This window comes from Astyanax mexicanus, chromosome 24 (genome assembly GCF_023375975.1).
Source record: "Astyanax mexicanus isolate ESR-SI-001 chromosome 24, AstMex3_surface, whole genome shotgun sequence".
Lineage (NCBI taxonomy): Eukaryota > Metazoa > Chordata > Actinopteri > Characiformes > Acestrorhamphidae > Astyanax > Astyanax mexicanus.
The window spans coordinates 34,478,707-34,490,962 of record NC_064431.1 but is presented as its reverse complement, the minus strand read 5'-3'; the positions used below and the strand labels follow the sequence as shown (position 1 = coordinate 34,490,962).

Sequence of the window (12,256 nt, the reverse complement as noted above, 5' to 3'; positions counted from 1 at the left end):
TCAAGTACCTACTCCCATTTATTATCCTGTCAGATCAGTCATAGATTATTCAGACATAATACATTAGCCAACCTCTCTCTGTAAAAATAATCCTGTGTAAGGACTGCAGTCAATGGATTAAAAAGATTAGGTGCTGAAAATCAGGATTTCATGGTTTGATCTGAGGCATTAATGAAAAATCACAGTTAAGGCTAATTTATACTTCTGTGTTAAACCTGTGCCGTAGAACGATGTGCACCTCCCTATTAATGTAACTAAGTGACGTGGAAAGCAGCTGCTGTGATTGGTCCGCTGAAGCACCCACACGTTTCCTCCGTCACGGTTTAAACATCAGAGCGACGCAGAGTCGCATGAGCGCATTAGTCAAACTGTGAGCAGCTGCGTAGGGCGCTCGCACAGGCTACACTATAAACAACATGCTAACACAAAACAATACTTAACAGATACAGCTCAATGTTATTAATTCATCTGCACCATCAGGAGAACAGAGCAGAAATAATCCAGAATAATCCATCAGCTGGGTGACGGTATCTGTAACGAGTAAACAGGTGTTAAAATGCTATTTGCTGAAATCCACTTCAGTAAAAGACATTTTATATTCAGGTTCCTGAGGGCTGAACATACCTAAACCCACTGAAGTGCTGGATAATGGCTCTACTTCATGCTCTTCAGACATTCAAATGATAAGAGACACAACGCAGTGACCTTTATAGACAATGACTGGAGTATAATGTGTGTGATTCAGCGCTGTGGGGAAATGCTGCATTCTGATTGGCTGGGACAGATCTGGTTTGTGAATGGGAGTCTGAGGATTTTTCACTGAAAGCTGAGTAAACATTGCTCACAATGTGATTCTCATCATAATAAACAACAAAATTCACTGTTCCTCACTGCAGCACAGGACTGAGGGTCAATCACAACGCTCAGCCCTCGTATCTCCATCTGAAACCCACTGAACGAGCTGAACCAGCGTCTGAGGAGCCATTGACCCTCCTGTGTATCTGTGTGTCTACTGACCCCACCGAGCCTGAGAAACTTCTCAGTGACCTAATGAGTCTGAGGAGCTACAATATACCTGCCCACTGACCCACCTGAAGCTGAGAACAACCAACTGCTGTTTCTGATGGAGGTGTCTGTCTCTACTGACCCTAAAAAGTCTGGGAAGATTCAGAAAGACTGAAAAACTAACACTGTACATCATTATGTCCATTCTAATTACCAAACTACCAGACTGAGAAGCCAAAACTACTTTTGTATTTCCACTGAAACTAATGAAGCTGAGAATTACCAAACTCACCAAAGAGCCACCCCCCACCATACTGAGGTAAAGCTGGAAGATCTGAGCACAACACTGTCGCTCTACATTTAAGAGCAGTGATGTAGTTTATGAGAGTATTACTAGAGTATAATGAAAGTATTATGAGAGTATTTATACCTTGTAAGGCCTCTTTGGCTCGGTTCAGCTCCTGCTCCTTCTCCCCGAGCTGAACCCGGAGCTCGGCGGCCGACAGTGTGTTCGCCGGACAGCCCTGAGACTCTTCCAGATCTTTACTCAGCATCTCCTTCATCTGTCTCAGGAGGTGAACTTCCTCCTGCAGCTGAGCCACTTCCTCCCTCAGCAGCACTGCAGAGAAATCAGAAACAGAAATCTGTTTTTAAGCTGCACCAGAAAAATAAACCTAGATTTTAATTCCTCACTCAGACCTAATTTACAGTTTCACAGTAATAATAAAATAATAAGAGTAATAAAGTAATAATAACACTACGGTTTACTGTGTTAAAGTACCAGCATCAAACAAAGAGAAAGCAATAAGAAACGTGGGGGCGGAGAACGACAGCGAAAGGCAGAATAAACGAGCAGAAACAGATGGAATAAAAGAAAAAAGAAGAGAGGAACATGATTAGCAACAGATAAAGAACAATTTACATTATCAAACACATTATCAAACACAGAACTCATCCTCAACTCATCCTCAACTCCTCCAAAACTCATCCTCAACTCATCCTTAACTTATCCTTAACTCACCCCCAACTCATCCCTAACTCATCCTTAACTAAGTCCCAACTCACCCCCAACTCAATTCATCCTTAACTCACCCCAACTCTTCCCCAACTCTTCCTCAACTCATCACCAACTCTTCCTCAACTCATCCTTAACTTATCCTCAACTCATCCCCAACTCTTCCTCAACTCATCTTCAACTCATCCCCAACTCATCCTCAACTCTTCCTCAACTCATCACTAACTCATCCTCAACTCATCCTTAACTTATCCTCAACTCATCCCCAACTCTTCCTCAACTCATCCCCAACTCATCCTCAACTCTTCCTCAACTCATCACTAACTCATCCTCAACTCATCCCTGAATCCTAAAGTTTTATATGGAGCTCCATTATCCAGAGAACACAGATCAATACTGGGGGTTTAAACCTCTGTAACTCTTATTACATACAAGTGTGTGTATGTGTGTGTGTGTGGGTGTGTGTAAGTGTGTGTATGTAAGTGTGTGTGTGTGTGTGTAAGTGTGTGTGTGTACGTGTGCGTGGGTGTGTGTGTGTAAATGTGTGTATGTGTGTGTGTGTAAGTGTGTGTATGTGTGTAAGTGTGTGTGTGTAAGTGTGTGTGTGTATGTGTGTATGTGTTTGTGTGTAAGTGTGTGTGTGTGTGTAAATGTGTGTATGTGTGTATGTGTGTATGTGTGTGTGTGTGTGTAAGTGTGTGTGTGTATGTGTGTATGTGTTTGTGTGTAAGTGTGTGTAAATGTGTGTATGTGTGTGTGTGTGTGTAAGTGTGTGTGTGTAAGCGTGTGTATGTGTGTATGTGTGTATGTGTGTATGTGTGTGTATGTGTGTAAGTGTGTGTGTGTATGTGTGTATGTGTTTGTGTGTAAGTGTGTGTGTGTGTAAATGTGTGTATGTGTGTATGTGTGTGTGTGTGTGTAAGTGTTTGTGTGTAAGTGTGTGTGTGTGTGTAAATGTGTGTATGTGTGTATGTGTGTGTATGTGTGTAAGTGTGTGTGTGTAAGTGTGTGTGTGTGTGTGTGTAAGCGTGTGTATGTGTGTATGTGTTTGTGTGTGTAACTGTGTGTGTGTGTGTGTGTGTGTATGTGTGTGTGTAAGTGTGTGTATGTGTGTATGTGTGTGTGTGTGTGTGTAAGTGTGTGTGTGTAAATGTGTGTATGTGTGTGTGTGTGTGTGTGTAAGTGTGTGTGTGTGTGTAAGTGTGTGTATGTGTGTGTGTGTGTGTAAGTGTGTGTATGTGTGTATGTGTGTGTGTGTGTAAGTGTGTGTGTGTAAATGTGTGTATGTGTGTGTGTGTGTGTGTAAGTGTGTGTGTGTGTGTAAGTGTGTGTGTGTGTGTGTAAGTGTGTGTATGTGTGTAAGTGTGTGTATGTGTGTGTGTGTGTGTGTGTGATAGTGAAGATGAGCAGGAGACACTGAGGAGGATAATCTGGATTATTCTCTCTGAGAGACGCGGTTCAGTTTCTGGTTATAATTATAAACGTGAGCTGCTCTGTGTGGTTAGTGGTGTTTGTTAGCTCTGCTGTGCCCAGCTACTCACCACACCATCCCTCACCCTCCTGTACCTCACCCTACTGTACCTCACCCTCCTGTACCTCACCTTACTGTACCTCACCCCACCATCCCTCACCCTCCTGTACCTCACCCTCCTTTACCTCACCCTACTGTACCTCACCATACTGTACCTCACCCTCCTGTACCTCACCTTAATGTACCTCACCTTACTGTACCTCACCCTCCTGTACCTCACCTTACTGTACCTCACCCCACCATCCCTCACCCTCCTGTACCTCACCCTACTGTACCTCACCCTCCTGTACCTCACCTTACTGTACCTCACCCTCCTGTACCTCACCCTCCTGTACCTCACCTTACTGTACCTCACCCCACCATCCCTCACCCTCCTGTACCTCACCCTACTGTACCTCACCCTCCTGTACCTCACCTTACTGTACCTCACCCTCCTGTACCTCACCTTACTGTACCTCACCCCACCATCCCTCACCCTCCTGTACCTCCCCCTCCCCCTTCCTCTTCAGTATTAAACTCAAAAACATATATACATATATCCCCTGACTAATTCAGATATTGATAAAAGAGAGAATCTATAAACGATATTCTGATTTAAATGTTGGTCATGTTGATTGGATTCCGATATAACCAGATGTTTTTAGAGCTGATCTACAGGTTTACTTCATTTGAATGTTGATTAAATGACTTTAGGAAAGTGTTATTATTTTAATCCTGATTAACAGAGAATATTAATCTACCTGGGTGAACCACATTTCTCAGCTAAAACTGTAGAAAACTAGATAAACATTTTTATTCTGATAATTATTTATTATTATTTATTATTTAGTCTATTCTATAGATCTGATATGATTCACTGAATCATTCCCTAAAGAATCAAATCTAATCCAGATGAAGTTGATGTTGAGATTGTGTTGTTTGAAAGTTCGTAAGATAAAGAGAGAGAGAAACGTCTCTTCTGGGCTGATTTACGCAAAAGCAATCACACCCCATAATTCCCTCTAACACGCTTTCCCATCGATCCGCGCAGAACTCCTATCGTCTCCTGAGCCGGGTAATCGCCGCCTCTCTCGCGCCGCCTCTCTCGCGCCGCTCAGAAAATCAAAGCAAGACAAAGCCTCAGAAATCTCCCCGAACTGAAGATCAGGAGAAACCAGTTTACTGTGCAGCAGAACCACAGGAGCTTCTGCAGAACCGAGGAAACATCAAACACAGAACCCAGCGGCTACAAACTGGAATTTCTGCTGAGGAACAGAATAATCAGCACTATTCCACACAACTGCTCAATCCCTCAACCCTCTTCTACTGTTTATACAGAATGTATTCCTGACTATAAAATATCACATGCATTAAACTAACAGTTATTCATTTATTTCATAATAATACAATCCTGGAAATGAAATAAAAAAAGGTAAAACAGAAAATAAAACAAATTAAAGGACAAAACTGTAAATAACTGAAGGGAAGGTTTAAAGATTTTTGAAAATCTCTAGATAAATAATACTGAATGCTGTTTGTTTTTATCTGTATTTAATATTTACAGAATTATTAAAGGGGAAACTTAAGGGGAAAATTACTTAAGGTGTTTTAGGCTACCGGACTGTAATAAATACACACACAGCGACACACACACACACACACACGCACGCACGCACACACACACAGCGACACACACACGCACACACGCACGCACGCACGCACACACACAAACACACACACACACACACACACACACACACACACACGCGCACGCACGCACGCACACGCACGCACGCACGCACGCACACACACACACGCACCAGATGCTGCTGCAGGTTCTGAGGGAAGCGATTGGTCCGGAGGAAGACGCTGAATCATCAGGAGAAAGTTCTGAATCAGCGTTCCGCTCCTCATTACAACCAACCAATCAGAGTTCAGCAGAAACACCAGTACACACTTTCACGTTTACACTAAAATACTGTTCACTATCAGCCTGAGATACTGATCAGTTTAATAAAGATAAATCAAACTGATAATAATCAATACTCTGTTTACTGCATTACACCAGCAAAATCAAATGACCATAAAAACACACAAATATATTTACCCAAACACATCAAATATTATTCGTCTCAGTGTGTGATGAGAGATAAAGTACATTTAATCAGAAATTCAATCTACACATTGGGTAAATACTTTATTATATAGCCAGAATAAACAGTTATGTAAAGTTTGATATTTTTATGCAGAACTGTGTTTATTTTTATCATCTGCTGCTCATCCAATGCAAATAGTAAATTTGTTTTTTTATTTTCTGTTTTTATTAATGTTTTTAGTTATGTAATAAAAGCCTAAAGCTAATCTCAGGGCTACAATAGAGCTGTTAAACGATGCAGCAGAAATATTCAGATTAAAGACGAAACATTTTAAACCCAAAACTGAACAAACACACAATAAAAACACACATAAAATAACATTATTATAAAAGTCAAAAAGAATCACTGTCACACTAATAAAACACTTCATACACTGATTTACCTGGATAATCAGTAGAACCACTATAATACACACCAATCATTCTTTATCCTAATAACAAAAAAAATATATATATTTTATAATCTAATCCACAGATATTTAAGTGGTTTAGATACAGCAGAGTTTATTGCAGGCGAATAAGATTTATAATTTAGCTTTAAATATAAAAATGAAAATTAACATTATTCATCACTGCTGACCAATCACAGTCATTACTGACCAAACCTAAATACTCTGTGAAGTATTTAGATACTCTTATCTGGGGAGCTGTTTATTAACTTGTAGTTTCTGAGGCTGGGAACTCTGATGATCTTATCCTGTACAACAGAGGAAACTCTCGCTCTTCCTTTACCGGGGCGAAGTCCTGATGAGTGCCAAGAGGTGCTACTTTCTGGTTTGTTTAACACTTTTTTTTGTTTACTAAATAATTACATATGTTTTTCCTTCATAGTTTGGATGAGTTTAGTATTAATCTACAATACAGAACATTTTAAAACAATGAAAAAACACTGAATTTAAGGCGTCTCCTAGTTTTTGACTGGTACTGTATACTTTAAAAATGTACTTTAATATAAATGAAATGCTGCGTCTGTTTACGCCTGTAAACAGTGTAAATAAAAGTAAAAAACCAAAAATAGGTTGAGTCAGTAACTCCTTTAACACTGAAATACAGGTTTACAGTTTTAGTTAAGTAAAGAGCTTTTTTATAGAATAGTTGTGAATATAAAGATGCTGGTTCTAGATCATTCACAGCTATATATGTGTTTAGTTCCTCTGAGCTAAAACGTTATATAAATGTTGAATAATTAGTAAAATATGCGATAGATTTAGTCCAAAGTCTCTCTATAAACCCACTGCCCTGGATGAACCGGCGAGAAGCTGAAGAGCCTCAGAGACTCAGTCTGACCTTCTTGTCGTGTTTCTGGTATCTGGGTGGAATTCTGGGATAAAGATAAAGCCAGTGGAGGATAAGCTCTAAAATGCTAAACAGACCCTCAGCAAGTCTCAACTCATCCGAAAGATTTAGAGTTTCATTATTACAGAGAACGGATTAAAAACAACTTCTCCCAAATAAAAAACACATCTCTTTAAGATCAAACACGACTTTTACAGTAGATTCACATTATTACTGTATCTGAGTTTATTAAAAACAGAGAAAACTTGAATATCAGATAGAGGATCATACAGGACGTATCTGTATCATCAGGGAGACACGAGATCTTCATCACCTGCTTCTGACTCCTCCTCACTTATCTGTTCATCTACAGCGAGTCTAACGGCAGGATCAGTCTGTAAAACCAGGTTCAGGATAAAGGAAAATGTAAACAAAAACAAAGTAACCAAAAACTCCCTGTTTATTTCCTCTAAATCCAATTTAACACTCTCTGTCTTAAACAACATGAGCCTAAACAAAATACTACAGTAAAAGTACTTCAGTAATACTTCAGTAATAATACTACTAACACCACAGAGCTGCTGTAGTACTGAGAACATCTAGAGCTTCACATGATTTTAGACCCAATTTTCCAGATTCTGAATCACAAATCACAGACAGAAGCCTCAGATCACAGCTTAACCTCATGAGCTGGTTTATTTAACTCACTATCGTGAAAAACTGAAAGACTAATTTCAAATGACCCGGAATAAAAACGGACGTAAACGCAAGTAATTTTAATCATATAAACTTGAAACAACAGAAACCAGTAACAGAAAACGAGTGCTGCAGACCTGAGTAAGTGCTTCTGTTTTAACAGAGCAGGTGAAGCAGGTGCTGCATTCCCGAGAGATGTCTCTACTTGATACCTGTGTTGTGATGTCACCATTAATTCCTCACGACAGCAGAGAAACGTTTAGTAAATGTCTGACAGGATGCAGCACTAACCTCACATAACAATTAAACAAACTACCAACAGCAATAAAACCCCATAATTTCTTCATATTTACTTTATTCTCCGAAGGTTTAATATTATATAGATCAGCAGCAGATCTCTATAAATCCAGCGTTTCTGATTCTTAACTGTAATATTTCTCAATCACATTTTAAACCATTTATTTATTAATAAACTACTGATCTAAACTTACAGACTCTCTATATAGAGATTTATATAAGCGATATAAAGTGAATAAAGCGTGAACTCTAATGACTTTCTTTCTACATTTATGGAAAACATTTATTCTGGATTTAAAATAGTTACAACAATTACACACCAGTACACACACACACAGTGTAACCACTAGAGGTAAACAATAGACCCATCCCTCTTTTTCAAACATTTTCCTCCACAAATCAAACAGAGTCTTCAGTTCAGTTTTTCAGTTTCTGAAGGAGTTTTCTGAAGCGGCTGTAGATCATCCCAGAATTAAAATATTAAAATGCTGTACTGTACCCATACTGTACATTAACTAACTGAACACTAAACTCTGTAAAATAGTCTTTACAGATTATGTGTAGTCCTCTGTTTTAGCTTCAAATTAAATCCTGAATCATTTAATAAAAAACAGAAGAGCTGAATATAACCGCAGTCTGATCTCTAACACAAATAAAGTCAATCACAAAAATTCAAAACTGACTCTCTCAAAAATAGCTAATATTTATGGAAAACTTATAAAAATATCATTTTAATAATTTAGCATTCCATTTTCTTTTCCTCTGAATGGCTGGAATAGTGTTTTATAACATTACTGATCTCCTGCTGTAGGTTTGGAGAGACTGAGCTTCTCCTGAGATCCGCTAATCTGGATTATTCTGAAATATGAACCACTTTCAGCTGCCTGACCCACATTTACCGTCCCCACTCAGAGAGTAATACCAGCCAGTACTTACTGTTACACACACACACACACACACACACACACTAAACTCCTGATTAAAAAAAACATTTACACAGTTCACAGATACCGATCTGATAATATGACAAGTATTTTAGCAATCTATAGATGAGCCATTAACCATGTAGCGTGGTTTAGGGCGTGTCAGTGTGTCTTTGCTATCGTAACAACGGGAAAAGTACACCTTGCACGACTCAAAACACAAAGCAAAAGTCATATACTAATTCTCTTAATTAATCAGGGGTGTGGTTTATTTTGGTCGTAATGTGAAATAAACCAATCAGAGTGTCTCTTGCTCATCATTCTCTTTAAGAGTAGATCAGGTGAGCTCTGTCTTTGGTGGATTGCTATTGTAACGGTGCAGCTACCTGGACGTGTTCAACAAACTCTTCTCAGCAGAGGAAACTGAGCTGCTGGTTGACGCTGTGAAGGAGCTCATGCATGTTTTTCTAAAAACCTAAGGAGGGACACAGATATACACTATTGGAGCAACATCCCATAATACCCTGCAGATCACCACAGTGATACAGTGGATTTAAGAATAAAGCAGCTGCGTCTCTGATCTTTCCCGTGACTGTCTTCACGGGTTTACAGCAGATTACAATCCCAGATTACAGCTGGATTAAGATTCACACACACACACACACACATACTACACACACACACACACATACTACACACACACAGACCTGATGTTTAGATGTGTCAACTTGAAACAATGAAACAGTGACATCACAACCATTCTGGAAAAATCCAGATAAAAAGAATCAGATTCACTTTAACCCCAAACTGATTCATTCACAATCTGACTCAGCGAATCAGTTATAGAATAAGTTACAGAAAAGATCCCTGAGTTATAGAACGATTCACTGAGTTACAGAACAGATCACTGAGTTATAGAAAATATCAGTGAGTTATAGAACAGATCACTGAGTTATAGAAAATATCACTGAGTTATAGAACAGATCACTGAGTTATAGAAAATATCAGTGAGTTATAGAACAGATCACTGAGTTATAGAACAGATCACTGAGTTATAGAACAGATCACTGAGTTATAGAACAGATCACTGAGTTATAGAACAGATCACTGAGTTATAGAAAATATCAGTGAGTTATAGAAAATATCAGTGAGTTATAGAACAGATCACTGAGTTATAGAACAGATCACTGAGTTATAGAACGATTCACTGAGTTACAGAACAGATCACTGAGTTATAGAAAATATCAGTGAGTTATAGAACAGATCACTGAGTTATAGAACAGATCACTGAGTTATAGAACAGATCACTGAGTTATAGAAAATATCACTGAGTTATAGAACAGATCACTGGGTTATAGAACAGATCACTGAGTTATAGAAAATATCACTGAGTTATAGAAAATATCAGTGAGTTATAGAACAGATCACTGAGTTATAGAACAGATCACTGAGTTATAGAACGATTCACTGAGTTACAGAACAGATCACTGAGTTATAGAAAATATCAGTGAGTTATAGAAAATATCACTGAGTTATAGAACAGATCACTGAATTATAGAACAGATCACTGAGTTATAGAACGATTCACTGAGTTACAGAACAGATCACTGAGTTATAGAAAATATCAGTGAGTTATAGAACAGATCACTGAGTTATAGAACAGATCACTGAGTTATAGAACAGATCACTGAGTTATAGAAAATATCACTGAGTTATAGAACAGATCACTGGGTTATAGAACAGATCACTGAGTTATAGAAAATATCACTGAGTTATAGAACAGATCACTGAGTTATAGAACAGATCACTGAGTTATAGAACAGATCACTGAGTTATAGAAAATATCACTGAGTTATAGAACAGATCACTGGGTTATAGAACAGATCACTGAGTTATAGAAAATATCACTGAGTTATAGAACAGATCACTGAGTTATAGAACAGATCACTGAGTTATAGAACAGATCACTGAATAATAGAACAGATCACTGAGTTATAGAACAGATCACTGAGTTATAGAACAGATCACTGAGTTATAGAACAGATCACTGAGTTATAGAACAGATCACTGAGTTATAGAACAGATCACTGAGTTATAGAACAGATCACTGGGTTATAGAACAGATCACTGGGTTATAGAACAGATCACTGAATTATAGAACAGATCACTGAGTTATAGAACAGATCACTGGGTTATAGAACAGATCACTGGGTTATAGAACAGATCACTGGGTTATAGAACAGATCACTGGGTTATAGAACAGATCACTGGGTTATAGAACAGATCACTGGGTTATAGAACAGATCACTGAGTTTCGTAATACTGTACTAAACACAACCACCACAACACAGGTCTAACACACAATACTGTACTATAAACCCAAACTGAATTACACACACACACACACTCACACACACACACACACATACACACACACAAACACACACACACTCACACACACACACACATACACACACACAAACACACACACACACACACACACACACACATTACCTGGCCTGCCGTCCTCTTTCTCAGACCTCATATCCTTTACAGCTCCTACAGACACTGTCAGACCTGGAGACTCATAACCTCCACGCTACACTTTACACACACATACACACACACACACACACACACACACACACACACACACACCACCTATCTGACTGTAAACCTGACTCCACCCTGCAGGTTACCAAGGAGGATTTCCCATTTCCCTACTCTCTCTCTCTCTCTCTCTCTCTCGCCCTCTACCTCGCCACCTATTACACTAACCTGTTCTCTCACTCCGCCCAGTTTCACAGGGGTGGGGTTGTGTGTGTGTGTGTGTGTGTGCTGTGGGGGTGGAGGGAGTGGAGTTGACACCATTTTATTCCAGTCTTGTTCAAACACACACACACAGCATGGTGGGGGATGGTAGAGTGGCCTTTGAGCTCAGGTGAGTTTGGAGGTGTATCACATTTCAGCAGCTCAGTTACTCCCCCTACTGACCAAAACCCAAACTCACCTCAACTCAGACTTATTTAACTCTGATTCATTTAACTCTGATTTATTAGTAATTATTCACTTTATTAATGGATTAACTAAATATTTGGTTAAGATTTAAGGTTCCTCTACTGGAGATCTATAGTAACAGAGTTTAACTATGAGTATCAGTATGAGTATCTGTATGATTGTCAGTATGAGTATTAGTATGAGTATTAGTATGAGTATGTTGTATAGTTGTATTAAAGTTATATTATTACTGCCACCCCTGATTATCCGTGACTCATGACTCGACTCTTCAGCTGTTCTCAGTCATATTTTTGTGATGATGTCACAGCTGAATCTGAGACACACTTTACTGTTCAGACTGCAGAACTGCAGAACCGGATCAT

General features: G+C 39.0%; 1 protein-coding gene across 2 annotated transcripts in view; it reads right to left on the bottom strand.

Moving 5' to 3' along the window:
• Window positions 1–12,256, bottom strand: part of kaznb (kazrin, periplakin interacting protein b) — a 159,679-nt gene that overhangs the window by 8,766 nt on the left and 138,657 nt on the right. For both annotated transcript variants that reach the window (XM_049471821.1, XM_049471820.1), the window contains exon 5: window positions 1,436–1,624. In XM_049471821.1, the coding sequence (XP_049327778.1) occupies window positions 1,436–1,624 (189 nt within the window). The remainder of the gene's footprint in view (window positions 1–1,435; window positions 1,625–12,256) is intronic.